Below are 12050 nucleotides of genomic sequence, written 5' to 3'. Positions count from 1 at the left end.
GGCTGTAGAGTTCCCAAAGGTCTGTTATACCAAACTACTGCATCCTGCTGCTGACTTTTGTACCCTCACAAGTAGAGGTGATTCACCTGCTGGTGTCCTGGTTATGGCCTGGCAGCATTCCTGGGCCTTGGTTTACTCCAGCAGTGTTCAGAAGAGTGGACAGTTCATGTTCTGTGTTAGACTGCTTTTCATTAACTTGCAAGTCTCTCTCTCTCATTTCCAGTTGCCATCTTCTAAATGGATTCCAGTGAATTTTCAGGATCTCTGGACCCTCTGTCCTTGCCTGACAAACCGCTCATTGGTGATCTCCCTGCTGACATGGAGTTTGGTGAAGATCTCCTGGGCTCCCAAACAGCTTCTACCCAGGAAGTGTCAGTTCTTCAGCCCCCTGGCTGGGATCAATCCAAGCAGATGACTGCAGATGAGGACTTGGACCTTGTAGTGAAAGCAGACAGCGTGTCTGAACTAAATAAATCAAATGACTGTGTTCTAGATAAACCTGGTGTCTTGGATATGCTGGAGAAACCTGGTGTCAGGGATGATTTGGGTAAAACCTCTGACTTGGTGGATAAACCAGAGGGTCTGGATGGGCTGTGTAAGGCACAACCTTCCCAGGATGTGGAGGGTGGACCAGCAGACTCCTCTGCCCTGTCTAGAGAAGCTGTTGGTCCAGAAACAGGGAAAGAAGGGGAGGATGCACCAAAAAATTGTTCTGGGGATGTAAAGGAAGATGGTGCTGCTGCTATTCCTGCACTGTCTGGTGACAATACCCCTGAATCACCCCAACAACCTGTCCCTGACTCCAGGGATCTCAGCAGTGCCCCAGCCAAGGAAGAAACCACAGCACAGTCCTCAAGTCCCACAGTGCCCCCACCCCAACTCAGTCTTAAACAAACAAAGAAGATGAAGTTGAAGGCACCAAGAAAAAGCTCACCCTTGCAGAGGGAAGGGCTGGCAGGGGAGGCAGAGGTGCAGCTGAGCCCAGACAACAGAACTGCAGCTTTGCCCCCTGAGCCTGTGGAGAAAACCTGGGCAGAGGAAGGGGATGATAATGGGAAGAGCTCACTTAAAGAAAACAGTGCACTCAAAGCACAGGAAGCCTTACCACCAGCAGGTAAGTTGTTGGCTCAGCAGAACCTGGCTTCTTTTTGCTCAGGAGGTCATGCAGCTACACACTGCTGAAGCTGGAGTCTGCTCTGCATTCCAGCTCATCCCCTGCTGTGGAAGTAGCCAACCTCTGATGGTCTAGATTTGAGCAAAGCCTCTTGTGTAAAGGGAATAATGTTCCGGTGTGCACAAGCTCCTGCTCTGGCTTTCATGGCTTTAACTGATTTTTGGTGCTTGTGGAAGCAAGGAGCTTCCCCAGTAAAGCTATGGCTGCACATCAGCCACAGCTTTTTTTATTTGAAACATCTCAACTCTTCCAATAACTGTTAACAATTATAGACAGTAGCCAAGAATGAGACAGTGATGGTCTAAGAGGGCACTGTGTGAAAGTAACACTGTACTGAATGTCACCAAGGGGGCTTTGTGCTCTTTGAGTTTGCAGCTCAGAGAGCTCACGCTCTCCATTGCTGGAGTCTTTGCTGGAACTGAGGGTCAGCAGCAGGTGTTTCCAATAGGCAGAGTTCCTCTGCCCAGGCTGGCCATCTCCAGGAAATGCTCAGTCTTGTCAGAAGCAGTTGGAGGTAACTGCCCACCCAGCCTGCCTCCCCCATGCAGGGAGATCTCCCCCTTACAGGGCTCCTCCAGTCTGTGTTTGGATCTGCAACTACAGGTGGTGGGTTTAGGAACCTTCCACCATCAGAACTGTACTTGGTAGCCAGAACAGGCTGAGGCTTCCTGTGCTGACTGACCCAAAGGGTGGCTGCATTTGGAGAACACCTGTGCTCTTCTACTGGAGAAAAGCCAAGATGTTAGATGCAAGCTTGTTCTGTGTTTCTGTTTCAGGAGAAAGCCTGTCTGGGAAGGGAAGCGAGCTGCCAGCTGAGAAGGTGAGAGGAGAATGCAGTCAAGTATGTATGGTACAGGAGCACAGAGCATGGCTGGCTGTTGTCAGACTCTGTGAGGGACGCTGGCTGTTGTGTCAGCCCTCTGGAGAGGAGTTTGCATGACTCCTGTGACAGAATGATCCCTGTGCACTGCCACTATGCTGTAATGTGGCTTCAGTGTGTCCCTGCTACCCTCAGCTGAAATGTCATTCTCATAAGCCTACTCCCCTCTCTCCTCTGTCTTGCCAGCTCTGATCAGGTATCCATGGAGTTTTATCCATTTTCAGCCTAGGTATTGGGAAACCAAATCCCAGAAGTTGGAACTTCACCATAATCTGGGATATTTATGCATGGTTGTCCTAGCTGCTAGTTAGCCTAACTATTTTCTGAATGTCTTCTAGGAGCAGAAAAGAAGCGAACGACCCAGAAGATCAGAAACTGTCAGACCTGAGACTGTGAACTCCTCAGAGAGCAGTGAGTAACTGGGGTTGGCCAATCCCTGTTTTCAGCCAGAGAGAATGGTCCAGATCCATTGTGGGCAGATAGTTCATGGTGTGAGTACAGTGGGAACTCTGGAATTTTCATCCAGACTTCCCTTCTGCCCAGGACAGGTCCACAAGTCTTCATCCTGGGGTATTTGCCTTGCTTTCTCAGGGCACTTAGGTCAAAACAGGGAGTGTTGTAGTATTTTTACAGTGGTGTGTGGGCACCAAGCACTAAGTTACAGGATGAGACTAGAGGGGTGTTCCCAGGAAATCCATTTTCCATCTCCTCACCCAGGAACTTCCTTCCATTCTCTCTATGAGAGCAGGCTGTCTGAAGGAAGGTTGCATTTTGGAGATTTTCCTGGAGTGAAGTGTCTATTCTTTGAGATATTGAATGCCACCCTGCCATTCCTTAGTATTTGTGTGTTGCTCCTTTATTGCCTGCCTGTGCTAGAATCTGGTGATTAACACATTCCCTTTCCAGTCTAACAGTTCTTACAGGGTAGATGTTCACACTTTGGGCTTCTGCTCAACCTTGGCATATCATGACTTCCTAGAGAGGAATTGTATTTAAGCGTGGTGTGTTTAAACACCTCTTGATTCATCTCCAGTTACAACAGAATTTCTTTTAAGGATCCCTTTATCATTCCACCCAGACAGGAACAAAGTACGTAGAGGGACTCTAGAAAGGTGACTCAGAAAATCCCAGCGTGTGTCTCACAGCAGAGTTTCTCACTTCCTAACGAGGGGTTTCTGATCTTCCTCTGCTGCTCTGCAGTTCCAGTGTCTGATGAAGACTCTGATGCAATGGTGGATGATCCCAATGACGAGGATTTCGTCCCTTTCCGGACACGGCGCTCCACGCGGATGTCGCTGCGCGCTCAGATGGCACAGCGAGCCGCCCGCTCCTCCTTCACCAAGATGACGTGTGCCAACTGCCGGACCCCACTGCAGAAGGGCCAGACTGCCTACCAGAGAAAAGGCCTTCCTCAGCTCTTCTGCTCCAGCTCCTGTCTCACCACCTTCTCAAAAAAACCGCCTGGCAAGAAGATATGCACCTTCTGCAAAAAGTGTGTGTTCATTCCCCTCTCCTCAGTGCGCCCATGCTTGTGACCCCACTCACCTGCTCCACAGCTCTCCTGCCAGTCCCCTTCCTGTGGCCCTCGTTCAGCCACATCATTCCTGCCCACTGCCAGCTGCTGCCCTGTGTATTCTTTCACTGCCTATTCCATGCTCCCTACACCCTCTTCACATTCTTACTTTCCCTGCCTGTCCCCAGACTTAGTGCCCCATATTCCCCTCAAAACAATCTCCTGCATGCTCTGTCTTCAGACACCTCTCCCCTGGGCCAGGACAGAAGCTGCCGTGAGACAGTTCTTGCCAACTTTTTGGGACACCAGAAAGTCCTGTACATTACAGTGAGCCATCCTATCCATCCTATCCCTTTGTGGCAGGACACACATGTCCCTGCACTAACCCATCCCCTCCTGATCCCCAGGGAGATCTGGAACACCAAGGACTCTGTGGTTGCCCAGATTGGTTCAGGTGGCTCTTTCCATGAGTTCTGCACCTCTGTCTGCCTTTCCCTCTACGAGGCCCAGCAGCACAGACCAGCACCTCAGTCTGCAGATGCCTCGGACACCAGCCGCTGCAGTGTTTGCCACAAACCTGGCGAGGTAAACAAATCCCTTGTCCTTCCCATGTCCTGGAGGAAGTGCTTAGGACTCACAGCACTTAGTCTTGATCAAGACCAGGGCATTTGCCAGGTTTTCTTTCCTGTGGTGTGAGGCCTCAGCCCCTGAGCTGGCTTAGGCTCACTCTCAAGCTTTTCCTTGCCTGAGGCTCACTGCTTCCTGCCACTCTGCTCTCACAGTTGCTCCTCTGACTTTTGGCAAGGGAGGCCACAGCAAGTCCACACCAGCTTCCAGTATGGCACTTCCCAGAGTTTTAGTGCCTGTTATCCCAAGGGCTGTGCTTGTAGTGGTACAGCTGCACTGGAAGGAGGCCTGTGGTGATTTGGGAGTGACAGCAGTGATGTCTCTGCAGATCCAGCACGAGGTCAGCAATGGGAACGTGGTTCACCGCATCTGCAGTGACGCCTGCTTCACCAAGTTCCGGGCCACCAAGGGGCTGAAAACAAACTGCTGTGACTACTGTGGACTTTATATCTACAACAAGGGCATGCCCCTGGAGTACCTCTTCCATGAAGGCCAGCAAAAACGCTTTTGCAACTCTGCGTGTCTCAACAGTTACAAGAAGGTGGGTGGGGGCAGCTGCCTGGGATGGGGGGTTATCTGTGGGCACACAGCAACTTTGCTTGGTGTGGCACAGGGCATTTTATTAAATAGCAGGTGACTTGAATCCCCTTGGTCTTTGATTGCTGACAAAGCAGTTAAAAGACTGCTGTGGGGAAACTCTGAAGCAGGTAAACAGAATTGATTTTATCTGCATGGGGGCCACCATGGACCCAAGCATGGGTCAGAAAGTCCATTAGCTGATGGTAGAGTGACAGTGGTATATGCAATTAGCATGGAATGGCTTCTGGATGTCTCCCTAAGGCTAGGCTGGGTATGTTCCTCTGTCACCTGAGCAGTCTTCACTTAACTGTCTTGGGAGGGGTTGCCAAACTCTGTATTCCTGCCAGGCTACCCTTGAAATGAGAGGTTGAAGTGCCAAAGGCAGCTTTTTTTGCTACCACCACCTGAATCTGCAGACTGTGAGCCTATCCCTGGCATCAGGTGGTCACTGCAGGAGAGCAGTCCTGTAGTGGATACAGCAGTGGGGTGGGATGTGAGAGCTGGACCTTGCCAGCTGTGATGGTCTCCTGGAAGCTCTGTTCTGCTCTGTGTTTGCAGAAGAACACTCGGGTCTACCCCTGCATGTGGTGCAAGACGCTGTGCAAGAACTTTGACATGCTGCCCAACGTGGATCGCAGTGGCAAGATGGGCCTGTTCTGCTCCATTTGCTGCACTACCTCCCACAAAGTGAAGCAGTCAGGCTTAGTTGGTAAGAGCACCTGTGTAGAGGGAATCATCACCTCTCCGCTTAATTCTTTCCTTGGTATTGTTTATTGCTGGAAGTGCAGATGGAGGAGCCCTTGCAGCATGTAGACATCTTAATACAGAGAGTAGTGTACATTGCTGTTCTTGAGAATGAATGCAGGGAGCAGGTGTAGTGCTGGATTGTGCTGGCATTGCCCTCCCATTACATGGGGTACTGGGGTGTCCTGGAGTGGGACAAGTGTTGCAGCCTGTTTTGTCCAAATTCCTATAGAGCCAGGGTCACTTTTCTGAACCACTCTGCTCTCCATCTGTTTAACATTTCTGTCCTAGCAGAATCTGCTGCTCTTAGTTTCCTGCTGTTCTTGTCCCTTGCTTTGTGATAATAGTTTGTCAGACTGAGGACGAGTGAGCTTGCATGCCATCCTCAGAATCCAGTCCCACATCCTGTGCTGCTGCCCTCACCAATTCCTATCTGTTTCATCAGGTCCCCCTAGACCCTGCAGCTTCTGCAGAAAGAGTTTATCTGAACCCTGCTATTACAACAAGACAGACCGGGTTGTCTACCAGTTCTGCAGCCCCAGCTGCTGGACCAAATTCCAGGTACTGAAATATTCCTCATGCTGGGCTGGGCCATAGAGCTCATGACACTAGAGGCTCCACCTTCCTTGAGCTCCTCAGGGAGGGCTCCTAAGAAAGTCTCTTCTGGAGCACAGGAGTTGCAGTGACTGTGATTGCTCAAATCCCAGTCCTGGCCCTATCTCCCCCACCCTCCACTGGGATAAGGTGGGCTGCAATTCACTCCTGCCTATCAGGTTATGCCCAGCAGGAGGGCAGTGCAGAGCTGTGCTGTTTGAGATAGAGTGGCCTTAAGAGAGCACAAGCAAGTGCACAAGTAAACCAGGAAAGCACAAGTGCACACCTGATAGCTGGGTGGAGAGGGGCAGAGCTGCCCTCTCAGCCAGGTGTCACTGAGAAACATAAGTCTTCAGGATGTATTATCTAAAAAGGCCTGGATACCTGTTGTTTAATAATCCTCAAAGGCTTGACTGGTGATTTTTAATCTTCTGATGTTAAGTTTCAGCATATGTGAGATGTTTGTGGTATTCATAGGCAATTTCAAGAATATTAGTTTTGTACAGTTGTCAAAGAACAAAGTAACAGCCAGGAAGACCTGAGAAACTCAGGCCAGGACATGCCTTGGGCAACTGAGAAAACATAGAAAATCTAGAGGTAAGAGTTAGTTACCTCTAACCTAGCAGTTGGAGCATTTCATTTTGAGATTTGATTTGTTTGGGGCTTTTTTTTTTTTTTTGGTGGAGGGGGTGGAGGCATTTGGTTGGTTGGGGGTTTTGGTGGGCTTCTTTTTGTTTCTTTCTGTTTATTTGTTTGGGTTTTTTATAAATCCTTGATTGTAATCCTTCACTAAGGTCACAAAAATGTGAGTAGTGTAGCTATAGAGCTTTTAGCATTGTAGATTTCATAAGGCTAGAATCATAGAACAGTTTGGGTTGAAGGGGACCTTTAGATCTCATCTGGGCCAGCCTCCCCTGCAGTGAGCAGGGACATCTTCAACTAGATCAGGTTGCTCAGAGCCCTGTCCAATCTGATCTTGAATATTTCCAGGGTTAGGGCACCTACCTGTGTTTTGCCACCTACGTTGTAAAAAAAAAAATAGCTAATCTCAATATGCTCTCTTTTAGGTTAAAACTATTACCCCTTGTCCTATTGCAGCAGGCCCTGCTAAAATGTGTATCCCCATCTTGCTTACAAGCTCCCTTTTAAGTATTGAAAAGCCACAATAAGGTGTCCCCAGAGCCTTCTCCAAGCTGAATAATCCCAATTCAGCCTTTCTTGACAGGAGAACTATTCCAACCCTCTGATCATTTTTATGGCCCTCCTCTGGACTCGCTCCAACAGCTCCATGTCCTTCCTGTGCTGGGGACCCCAGAGCTGGAGTCAGCACTGCAGGTGGGGTCTGACCAGAGTGGAGCAGAGGGGCAGAATCCCCTCCCTCTACTCCATTGAGGAGACAGCTAGGTTGGTCAGACAGGACTTGCCCTTGGTGCACTGTGCTGGCTGTGTTGGCACCTCCTGTGCTCCATGTGCCTCAGCACAGCTTCTAGAAGGATCTGTTCCATGATCTTCACAGGCACTGCACAGTTCAGTTGTTTCCAGGGTCCTCCTTTCTACCCATTTTAGAAATGGTTGCAACTTTTCCCCTTTTCCCAACTGGAAGTTCATTAATTCATCTAACTTGAATTATTACCATATAAAATCAGCATTGTAAACATATGAGTAAACCCATGCATCACCTGGGTTAGGAACTGTCCTGCTGGCAGATCTCAGAACACACTTGTCAAAGAAAAAATACTGAAGAGTATGTTTCAAAATGGCTTAGTGGGGATCAGTGTTAAGTCCAAAGACTTCAACATCTTCATCGATCATTTGGCAATAAAGTCAAAGTAAGCATGATGAAATTTAGCAGATGAAACAAAAACTGGTGAAGTGTTAGCCCATGCTGCATTCAGGGTAGTCACAGAAAGCAAAGCAATTGGATTGATTGACAAGGCTGGTGCCTCCTAATGTTTGCTTAAATGCAATTTCAGTGCAAGATCCTGTGTCAGCCTTACTCAGGTAGTGTGGAGATACAAATCCTGGAAAGTAAGGATTTTGAAAAGGCCATGGAATTACAGCAGATAAACTATTCAGTATGAGCATCTCAGTTTACAGCCACACAGAGGAGGATTAATTTATTGCAAGTACAAGCAGGAGAACATAGAGTTAATGTTTGAGGGCCAGGGAGCAAAAGAGCTGCCTAGAATGATGCACATCTAGGAAGGATGTTCTCCAATGTTGACTTCATTTTCAATGCTGAAGAAAAATTGGAAGTATTCTGAAGAAAAACCCAAAAATTAAATTTGGGCTTGAAAAATGCTTGTACTGAGGCACTTGCAGAATGTCTTATCTGAAGTTATCAGAAAGAAAACCAGGAATTACTTTATTAATAAATATATCCTTGTGGATAAGACACCAAATACTAAATGCATTGTGGACAGGACACCAAATGCTGTTTAATCTAGCAGATTAATCTAGCAGAAAATGGGATGAGAGGCTGCTGGAATTCTTAAGTTGCATTATCTTGAAAATAGAAATCAGGCACCTGTGCTTCAAGAACTTTTAGAGAAATCCTCAGAAGAGATAGCAGAGCCCTCATCATCTAAGTTTTTAAATCCAGTGGCGTGGCAGCTTGCAAGCTTTCCTTCCTGAGGAGAGCTGGACCCAGCACACTGGAAGCAAAGTGAAATTGCTCTCAGGAATCATCTCTCCAGGAGCTTGGGACATGATGTGATGGACTGAGCGAGTCCCCACAGTAGCAGCAGGTCCGAGGGGCCAGGCAGGCTGCAGGCCATGGAGGAGGTGGCAGTGGTGGCAGTGTGAGGCAGGTGCCTGCTGCCCTCCAGCTGCTCTCCCCCCATGAGCTGTCTCTGTCTCCTGCAGCGCACCAGCCCCGAGGGTGGGATCCACCTCAACTGCCATTACTGTCACAATCTGTTCAGCGGGAAGCCGGAGATCCTGGACTGGCAGGTGAGGATTTCACCCGGGGGGATGTGGAGGTGGAGGCCAACACTGCTGAGAACCTCTGGGGTACTTCTTCTCCCTGCTGTAAGCAGAGCTCCTGCCCTGCCAGACCTCTGAATGCCTTAGCTGCAGAGATGTGCCTGGAGACTGCTGAGTGCTGCACTCCTGATGTTCAGCGGGATGTCAGTCAGAAGGGCAGGAGGAGACCACTCCTGCCAAATCCTGTGCCAGGAGAGCTGAGGACTTAACTCAGCCCTGTAGTCTTTCTCTTGCTTCCCTGAGAAGTGTGGGAACCTCCTGCCAACCTGGCTGACCTGGCTGTGGTCTCTTTGGCAGGACAAGGTGTATCAGTTCTGCTGCAAGGACTGCTGCGAGGACTTCAAGCGGCTGCGTGGGGTGGTGTCTCAGTGTGAGCACTGCAAGCAGGAGAAGCTGCTGCATGAGAAGATCCGTTTCTCTGGAGTGGAGAAGAACTTCTGCAGCGAAGGTACTTGGGGAAGGCATGGGAGAGGCAGAGCCCCCATGCCAGCCCATGCTGGGGGAGGAGAAGAGAGCATGGAGAGGAACAGAGGGGAGATTGTCTTAGCCAGGCCCTGGGGCAAGAGCCTTGCCATGCAGTGAAGGGAGGACTGTTGTGGGGATGGCTTGCTGTCCAGCCAGGCCCTAGGGCAAGATCTTTACCGTTCATTGTGTCCTTGGGGAGGGCCTTCTCACAGCTTTTCTCTCTCTGGGGGCTGGGGAGACAGCAGGTGGCAGCTCCGCTCCTCCTGTCATCATGCACTTCTACGCTCTTGCGTCTGGGCTGGCCTGACCTGGCCTTGCCCTGCCTGCTGGGTTCCTGCACACAGGAGGTTGGAGTCAGACTCTTCCTAGAAGCATGGAGGTGAGAGATGGCAAGTCCCCGTGAGGTCCCATCTTATCCCAGCCCTAGGGGCCAGTGCTGGATTGTTCCCTACAGTGTGTTGCGTGTGCTCTGTTGTCTCCGCAGACCTGGATTCTGGTCATGTTTGGGTCAGGGAGGCCCCCAGTTCATCCTGGGAAGGTTTCACTCCTATTGTTTCTCCGCAGGGTGTGTGCTTCTTTACAAACAGGATTTCACCAAGAACCTGGGCCTGTGCTGCATCACCTGCACCTACTGTTCTCAGACCTGCCAGCGGGCGGTCACCGAGCAGCTGGAGGGCAGCACCTGGGACTTCTGTAGTGAAGACTGCAAAAGCAAATACTTGCTCTGGTACTTCAAGGTCAGTATTGGCACTGGCAGCTTGTGCTAAGTGCTGTGGTGGGCACAGCACTCAAATAAGTGGGCATTGCACTGAGGAAGTTCGCACTGCTGGAGTCTGGCTGGCACTGCTGCGGAGAACCTGGCACTGCTGGAGTCCTGCCTGGCAATGACGGGACACTGCTACGGGGAAGCTCACGTAGCTGGAGTCCCCAGCTGATCCTGCCAGACAGAGCACTGCCCTGAGGAAGCTCACAGTGCTGGATCCGCGGCCAGTGCTGCTGGGAGAAGTTCGCACCGCTGGAGTCCCCGGCTGGCACTGGCAGGGCACTGCTGTGGGGAAGCTCACTGCACCTTGCGATGTGCACCTTTCACTGGAGAGTTGTGTTGCACTCGGAGGGGGTGTGGTTAGTTACTCGTTGTTTCTCTCCTGCTGATGCGGGCTTTAGGCAGCTCGGTGCCATGCCTGCAAGCGTCAGGGGAAGCTGCTGGAAACCATCCACTGGCGGGGGCAAATCAAACACTTCTGCAACCAGCAGTGTCTGCTGCGATTTTACAATCAACAGAACCAGCCCAACCTGGACACGCAGAAGGGGCCCGAGAGCCTGCTGAACAGTGAGTAGGAGGGAGGGAGGGAACCTGCATAGCTCAGTCTGAGAGACACAGGGAAGACTCAACAGCAGGGGGTGGAAGCTGCCTGCCTGGGACTGGAGGAGACGCTAGGGAACAATCCTGCACTGGCCCCTGGGGGGGAAAGGACGGAGTGGGACCTAATGGGCTTCTCCATCTCTAACATCTATGGTTCTATGACACACAGGGCCCAGACGGGAGGAGCCGGTGCCAGCGTGCTGCCTGTAGCTCACACTCTTAGCGAGGATACTCAGGGATTTAACATCCTCAAGTTGCCAGCGGAGAGCTCGATTTACAGGGTTAGGGGACAGCGTGGTTTGGCATGACAATCCACCTGCAGCCTCACACCACCTCCGAGCTGTGACCTTCTCAGATCTCATAAACTAATCTGGATTGGGCCAGGTCAGTGCTTGGATGGGAAACATTCAAGGACAAAGAAGGGTGCTGCAGGAAGTGGTGCTGGTGATGCTGTAGGTGGGCTCTCCTTCAGCCAGAGCTGAACCTAGAACGGTCTTGAGGGAGCGCTGAGCTGCTGGAGGCACTATGTCTTGCGATGTTAGGTTGGAGTCCTACCACTTACCCAAAGTTCACTGCAGCTTTGGGGAGTTGCCAACCCTGTGTCCCAGATAACCCCATTCTGCAACCATGGAGTACCAGCTGGAGAGGAGATTTTCACTGCCTGTTGCCCCATTTCCTATCATTAACTCGAGCCAGTTCCTTATGGAAGATTGCAAAGTGCTTTGGGATCCCTCAGGATGGAAGGTGCTCCTAGTGACAGTGACAAGACACCGCTTGGCCCTCGGACTCCTGCAGTCTCATTCTGCTTGGTCTTTCTTAGGCCATGATCTCCTGGGTGACTTGGCGATATGGTTAAAGTGGTGGCACTTGCTTCAGTGCATCAAGCTTCAACACATACCTGCATCACAGGTTCAGGGCTTTGCTGGCCTCCCTGGGATTTCATGATGTGTAAAACCCTGGCTAGGGTGTGCCAAGGAGGGGAAACCAAGACAAGGACCTTCTCATGAGAGACCTCATCCTCCATCTCCAGACTCTTGAGGTTCCTCCCCTGACTGTAGAGCACTGATCGTAGGACAGGGGAAGCTCTGGATGTCGTTGCTGCTTAGCAAAGCAGAGCTGCTCTGCC

At 50.6% G+C, this 12050-nt stretch overlaps 1 protein-coding gene across 4 annotated transcripts in view; it reads left to right on the top strand.

The window, feature by feature from the left end:
- The window catches only part of ZMYM3 (zinc finger MYM-type containing 3), a 32016-nt gene that overhangs the window by 9595 nt on the left and 10371 nt on the right, over positions 1–12050 (top strand). For 3 of the 4 annotated variants that reach the window (XM_071442616.1, XM_071442615.1, XM_071442614.1), the window contains exons 2-13: positions 224–1114; positions 1951–1994; positions 2393–2465; positions 3255–3546; positions 3975–4152; positions 4523–4735; positions 5332–5482; positions 5963–6078; positions 8977–9063; positions 9394–9544; positions 10126–10298; positions 10726–10891. In XM_071442616.1, the coding sequence (XP_071298717.1) occupies positions 238–1114; positions 1951–1994; positions 2393–2465; positions 3255–3546; positions 3975–4152; positions 4523–4735; positions 5332–5482; positions 5963–6078; positions 8977–9063; positions 9394–9544; positions 10126–10298; positions 10726–10891 (2521 nt within the window). In that variant the 5' untranslated portion in view covers positions 224–237. The remainder of the gene's footprint in view (positions 1–223; positions 1115–1950; positions 1995–2392; positions 2466–3254; positions 3547–3974; positions 4153–4522; positions 4736–5331; positions 5483–5962; positions 6079–8976; positions 9064–9393; positions 9545–10125; positions 10299–10725; positions 10892–12050) is intronic. The other variant, XM_071442617.1, reaches the window with a different exon arrangement.

Source organism: Agelaius tricolor, unplaced genomic scaffold (assembly GCF_023055355.1).
Source record: "Agelaius tricolor isolate 1412-34295 unplaced genomic scaffold, bAgeTri1.0.p SCAF_17, whole genome shotgun sequence".
Lineage (NCBI taxonomy): Eukaryota > Metazoa > Chordata > Aves > Passeriformes > Icteridae > Agelaius > Agelaius tricolor.
This window is presented reverse-complemented; position numbering and strand designations above follow the sequence as displayed.